This window comes from Leptonychotes weddellii, chromosome 9 (assembly GCF_054177405.1).
Source record: "Leptonychotes weddellii isolate Sample4059 chromosome 9, ASM5417740v2, whole genome shotgun sequence".
Taxonomy (NCBI): domain Eukaryota; kingdom Metazoa; phylum Chordata; class Mammalia; order Carnivora; family Phocidae; genus Leptonychotes; species Leptonychotes weddellii.
Window position 1 is genome coordinate 23,491,637 of NC_138377.1, and position 6,990 is coordinate 23,498,626.

A 6,990-nucleotide genomic window follows, 5' to 3' on the forward strand; every position below is an offset into this window, starting at 1 on the left:
TGGTGCTATTTCTGAAAGCCCAAACAGCGTGGCCGCTACACACCTGATTCTGTAAGATGACCGCACTAGACAGATAAGTCCATCCTTATCCACAGGGGATATATTCGAAGACCCTCACAGGATGCCTGAAACTGCAGATTGATACTGAACCCTGTCTGTACTACATGTTTCTCTATACCTACCTAACTATGATACAGTTCAATTTGTAAATTTGGCACAGTAAGAGATCAGCAATAACTTGTAATAAAATAGAACCACTGTAACAATATACTGTAATAAAAGTTATGTGAATGTCACCTCTCTCTCCAACTATCTTATTGTACCATGCTCACCCTTCTTACAATGATGTTCGATGATAACACACCTATGTGATAAGATGAAGCAAGGGGAATGATGTGGCATTGTGACATCGTGTTAGGCTATGGATGACCCTCCTATAGGTTAGGAGGACCATCTGTTTCCAGGTTGACTGCAGGGGACTAAAACCATGGAAAATGAAACAGGGAGAAGGGGAGACTCCTATATTTTCATAACTTGAAAAGCAAACATTCTCTCCTACTCTTTCTGGTAGGCACTGGGCTATCAGCTGCCCAGGGGTCCTTGAGGAAGTCCCTCCCCACCTTGGTGCTGTAGGCTCCTCAAAGGGGCTGGAACTGACTTGGTCCCTTCGAGCTCCCACATCTCTCCCGTCCAGTGCCACCAAGCTATCACCAGACTCTAAGACAGGGCTTTCTTCCAATCCTTCCATTATAACATCATCCACATCACTCAAAACCCCACATGGGTAATTTCCCTGGAAGCCATAGAACAAGTGTTGCCAAATGTCAGGCTGTCACCACCTGTGTAACTGGCCAGAGACAAAGGGAAGAGGCTCTGTTGCAATTCTAAGACTCCTTCCCTCTCTCACCCCCGCTGAGGATTCACTGGTTTCTTCTTCCCAAAGACCAGAGCCCCACCTTCTTATGACTCTTGCTAGGCTCGAAGAGGCAGAATCCACCCTTTAGCAGTTCACAACACAGTGGGTGGGGAGACGGTACTAACGCCAGGCACTTCAAAACAGAAGACAGGTACAGGGGTTCTCAGATTCTGGAGAAAACTGCTGGGTACTTTATCACCACCACCAACCAGACACAAGGGGCAAAATTCCAACCTCACAATCCTGCCCTCCCCCTTTTTAAAAATATATGCTTTAGGGGCGCCTGGGTGGCTCAGTTGGTTAAGCGACTGCCTTCGGCTCAGGTCATGATCCTGGAGTCCCGGGATCGAGTCCCACATCAGGCTTCCTGCTCAACAGGGAGTCTGCTTCTCCCTCTGACCCTCCCCCCTCTCATGAGCTCTCTCTCTCTCTCTCTCAAATAAATAAATAAGATCTTTAAAAAAAAAAAAAATATATGCTTTAGGGGCGCCTGGGTGGCTCAGTCAGTTAAGCGTCTGACTCTTGATCTCAGCTCAGGTTGTGATCTCAGGGTCGTGAGTTCAAGCCCTGCCTTGGACTCCACGCCCAGCGTGGAGCCTACTTTTAAAAAACCAATTAATTAATGAAAAAAATTAAAAAATTAATTTAAAAATTGAATTCTAAAATAAAAAATATATGCTTTATCCACATGACAACTCAGTATTGGCTTATTGACATGGGCTTTTGGAGGTGGAGTTGCGTTCAAATCTCCCTTCTACCGCTTAGTAGCTGTAGGACCCTGCATAAGTTTGCTACATTTATCTGGGTCTCAATTTCCTCCCCCATAACAACAGAGACAATTCCACCTACCTCACAGAGTTGAAAAATTAAATAATAGGTAAGAAAGTGCCTTGCACGTAATAGGTGTTTGGTAGATATTAGCTTCCTTCCCCTTCAATTTTTCTAAGCAACTGGGCAAAGAAGATAACTAAAAATCTCATGGAGAACTGAAAATAAATCCTTTATACATTGATCTAGGCTTTTGTTTATTGGTTTGTTTATCGGAATCCTAGTGCCTGGTACAATTTTAAAATCTGGTATGGGAACTCTGCAAAGGCGGGGATTATCTTTGTAGCCCTAGCCCAGTGCCTGGCAAATGGGAAGCACTAGGTGAATGCTTGTTGAATGAATGAATGAATGACGAATTTGATGCAAGCAGGGCTGGTGCACGTGTGGAGTACATAAGAAGCACGAGAAGAGGGAGGTCAGAATTATCAGCGTACAGAGTTTAGCTGATCAGTGTGAGGTTTGCAGGCCAACAAGAATTATTCTGTGGAACAGCATTTGAAGTCTGTTTAGACAGCTCTGGGGAGCCTTTTTTCCTAAGTGGCAAAGCTCTTAATACTACTCTAATACTATCTCTCCTCCATTCAGCCGTGCCTTACTCAGAAAGAAAGGTAAAACGCATGCCAAGAACCAAACATAGATAGTCATCCTGACGGTGAGGAAGCATTACCAATTCAGTTTTTCACACATTTTTTCTAGCGTTAAGACGAAAAGATCAAACTGAATAGATGGCTCCGTGATACAAATATATGCTGTCAGAGTGTTTTTAAATGTAAAATTCTTAGCATTTCCTGACCTTGGTGGGGAGTGGGGGTGGGGAATGAGTAAATAGTCTTATTAAACTTTAAAGATTTATCTGGTGTCAAGTTCCCTCACAGGTGTGCGAGGAGGGGTCTGAAAACCTATTAGTTTATGCTTTATGGTTTACAAAAACATTTTGGATTCTCGGATCTCACCAGGCCACCTGAGGGGCTTCTCCCACAAAGCGATCCTGCTCTCCCCAAAACAATGGGTTTGAGATTGCACTGAATCCCGTTCTGCTGCTCATAGGGAGATGTAACCCTTGGGAAGTTGGAAAGGTCCTGCCCTTCACCTCCCAGCTTTACCCTCCTATAAGGGAAAAAGTAAGAACTAAGGGTTACTGGTCATGTGTTAAATAAAATAAAATGAAAACAACTGCAGGTGCTTGGGAAGAAGTGGGACCTGGAGGCAGTGGTCTAGATAGAGAAGGACCCCATAAATACTTGCTTCAAATATTTGGAGAAGGCAGTCATAATGATGAGAGAACAGAAGGCAAGCTGAGGACAAAGCAGAAGCTGACACCCCAACACCCCTCCCCCCATGGGATCTATGTGACGTTCCTCAGGCACTCCTGGCTGCCCCAAAGGAAAAACAAATAGTTAACTTATAGTGATCACATTCCTACAAGACATGAGTCTCCCTCAGTTTACAAATGTCTTAGCAATCTACAAGAACAAAGCATTCCTACAATAACCTAGCTTCCAGAGGGAAATAGATACAATTAAATGCCCTTATAACCTGCAGCCCATTGACAGATAATTGAAGTGGCAAGTGTAATGTTCCTCCAGGAAGTTCCCAACTATCTTAATGTTAATGCCTTACTAGTGGGGTAAACAACCTTAACTTGACAATGGCAAGGCCTCTGGTATCCTGTGAGTCTTCTTTAACATATAAAAATCCTTTTGAAACCTCCCTTTTCCTTACCTCCCCCAACCCCATAGTATATAATCAGCCACCCCTCACAACCCCGGGGCAGCAGCTCTTTCTGCCCACGGGTCCTGTCCCTGTGCTTCCATAAGCTACCATTTTGCACCAAAGACGTCTCAAGAATTCTTGCTTAGCTGTCGGCTCCGGACTCTACCCCACTGAACCTCACCTATATTCCAAAACCCCATCAATAACATGCCCAACGTTTGGGTCATAACCTCACTGAGATGCAAAGAGATTCTCCTTCCAAAAAGAAAGAAAGAAAAGGGATTGAGATAGGAGCTTTCCACGCCTTTCCAAAAAGGTTTCTAGGCCTTGGAAATTCAGCAGGAGATTTCTATTCCATCCTGCTAGGCTTGGCTCTACTCCCCAGGGAAGCAGTTTGGCCCAGAGCACTGTTTCCACTGTCCTCACTTCAGCCTGGTATAAAAGAAGGTAAGCATGGGGCCAGGGGCCAAACACCACCAAGCCAGTGCTCAGTGGTTCTATGTTAGTACAGGACATACTGCATTCTAGGAAAGCTGGTGAGTCAGGCTAAAAATATCCATCAAATTCTGACCATCCCAGAATAATCTGATGCCCATGGGCTGCTCCCTGAGAAAGAACAGCTTTCCTGAAATCACAGGTCTAAGCCAGTGGACTTGATGTGGGAAACAAAGGTAGAAGGAAAATTATTAAGTTTCCTCACTACCTACAGCCCATTGACAAGTCCTTGGAACAGGCAGAGTGACATTCCTCTAGGGACTCAGCTGCCTCGATGTTAATACTTTGCTAAGGGCAAAAGGCAATTCTAGTCTGACCCCCCCTTCCCCCAGGATCCTGTAAGTCTACTTTAACATATAAAAATTCCTTTGGAAACTTCCTTTATCTCTAACCCCCCCCCCCAAGATACATGTTGGCAATCATCCCCCAAGCATATGGCCCACTGATATACATCTGAGGGGTCTCATGACTAAGGTTTTATTAGACAGTAATAAATGACCTTTTCCCAACAGTAGCTAGCCCTCTCAAGGTCCTGGAAACCTTGCTTCCAAAATTCTTTAGTGACTTAACGCTACCCCTAACCCCCTCCCAACTTGAAAGTATATAACGGGCCACTCCTCATGACCCCATTGCAGCTCCTTCTACCTACGGGTCCTGCCCCCGGGCTTTCATAAAATCACCTTTTTGCACCAAAGACGTCTCAAGAATTCTTTCTTGGCCGTTGGCTTCGAACCCTAATAACGTCTTTCCTATATCAGACTGACGGGGTCAGGAAGGAGATCATAAACCCGAGGACATTCCAGAAGCATGCTTTCTGCTGGGGGAGGAGAAACTGTCGGTGAAGGAAAAGGTCTCCTTCTGTTCCCCTAACCTTCTCTTACAGAGCCATCCAGTCACAATCCCTCACTCCCGCCCAGCCATGAAGTCCCCCAGGGTCACAAACACTGCTGAGGTCAGAAAACCACAGGCTCCCACACACTTAGGTGCCCTCAGGTACAACCCAACACAGTGAGCTTCACAATGATATGATGCCCATTCCTCTGAACACCCGCCAACTCCTTGACCCACCTGATTGCCAAAGACAGCTATGGAGCAGGCCGTTGAGACCTCATTAGCCCCAAACCAGACAGAAGCAATGCAGGAGGGCATGCCCAGGATGAAGACCTGGGCCACAGAGCAGATGATCTGGCCTAGGACGGTGACTGGGAAGAGATGTGGCTTCAGGCTCCCCAACTTCACCCAGGCCCCCAGGCAGTTGAGAGCAGAGCCAGTGAGGGCGATGGTGCGCAGGCCGAATTTCTCCAGCAACCAGGCCACGGGCAGGATGAGAGGGATGTAGGTCAGCATGTAACACATGGACAGCCAGTCGATGGCAAAGGCACTGACCCCGTAGAAGTTCATGAAGATGTTATTGATGGAGCTGTACTGGATCCACTGGAAGGCATTGCACATGGAGTAGCAGCTGAACAGCAGGACCACCACCCAGCGACGCTTGCTCACCTTGATCACGCTACGGTCCTCGGGGCACGAGCTACTGGGGTAGGCCAAGCCACCGGGCTGGGCCAAGGTTCTGGGGTGGGCAGAACTGCTTGAGTGGGCCGACACGCTGGGGTGAATGGAGACGCTGGGGTGGGCCGACACGCTCGGGTGGGCCGACACTCTGTGGTGAATGGAGACGCTGGGGTGGGGCGACACGCTCGGGTGGGCCGACACGCTGGGGTGAATGGAGACGCTGGCGTGGGCCGACACGCTGGGGTGGGCCGAGGCGCTGGGATCCGCGCGCAGGGCAGGCTCCTGCGCAGAGCTGCCATCGTGCTCCTGTTGGTTGGGCTCTTCATTCACCATGACCACAGCCTCTCCTGGAGCCCGAGACAGGTGCTGAGGACCCCGGCAGTCTTAAGGGACAGTGGCCTCGCTGCTCCCTTAGAGCTGACAGGGCACTTGCCCAGGCCCACCCCAGAAGACACGGAGACCCGAGCCTGCGTAAAAACTGCGAGCCGAACTCCCTTCACTCACCCCCAAGCTCTGTTCCCACTTTTCTTGGTGTCTTCTGCCACCGACCGCTGTCCCCCAGGCCGGCCGCAGCACCTCAGCCCGGTGCTGGCTACGGGTGCCTTGAGTCCTCCCCAGGGGTTCAGGCCAAGTTCAGTCCCTCGGTCCGGGAGAAAAGTTCGCGCCTGGCACGGAGCCTCTAGGTGGGACTTGGTTCCGCTCCGGGGTGGCTTGGGGCCCCGCCCCCTCGGGCGCACGTGACCGCCCCACCCCCGTCCAGCTGGGCTTCCCCCACCCTCCTGCTCCCCCCTTCCCTCCCGCCTTCTCGAGCCGGGCTGGTCCGGCTGCGCAGTTGTTTCGCCACAGCTTGCGGGGTGCATTCCTCCCCCACGCCCCGGGTGCCATGGAAACCGCCGGGTTAACCCCCACCCTCCGCACCGCCCCTCAGATTCATTTGCCTCTCCCAGGGGACCCCGCAGGAAAAAAAATCCCCGAAGCTCTGCCGAGGTAATCCCACAGCTAGCGTCTCCTCGGTGCGGGTCCCCATCCCCTGCGCGTGGGCACCGATGCCCGGCGCTTCCGGAGTGCTCTGGGGAAATCCAAGAGGGCTTCCCGACTTTTTACCAATTGGCTGAGCTCCCAGATCCTTGCTGAACTTTCGGTATAAAGAGATTTGTAGATTTCTCGGTCTGGTTGCGCTCCTCGGGTAAACGGGAATTGCAGGAAACTCGTTTTGCTTGTTGCCTTGCCTGCGGACGTGGTCATTTAATGGGGAACTCAGATGTGAACCTGTGAGGCAGGCCTCTTCCTTCCTGTCGGTCCCTGCGCAGCTTCCTAGGCGAGCACCTGCGGGTGGAGGGCAGCCTCTGGGAGTTTGGAGAGTCTTTAGTGGCGGCCTTGTGGGATGGAATACCCAGCGCTATGTGGCCTTTAAGTAGCCCTGGGCTGCCACCTGTTGATCCCAGCCCATTACAGAGGGTAATCCCTCAAGTCATCGCCTCCGGAGTGTCAGGCCTGCAGGGCAGAAATGCCTGTTCGCAGCGTCC

The 6,990-nt window shown here is 50.1% G+C and overlaps 1 protein-coding gene across 2 annotated transcripts in view; it reads right to left on the bottom strand.

Moving 5' to 3' along the window:
- The window catches only part of FLVCR2 (FLVCR choline and putative heme transporter 2), a 55,045-nt gene extending 48,862 nt beyond the window's left edge, over positions 1-6,183 (bottom strand). For both annotated transcript variants that reach the window (XM_081830189.1, XM_081830190.1), the window contains exon 1: positions 5,021-6,183. In XM_081830189.1, the coding sequence (XP_081686315.1) occupies positions 5,021-5,797 (777 nt within the window). In that variant the 5' untranslated portion in view covers positions 5,798-6,183. The remainder of the gene's footprint in view (positions 1-5,020) is intronic.
- Between the last annotated feature and the right edge of the window lie 807 nt (positions 6,184-6,990).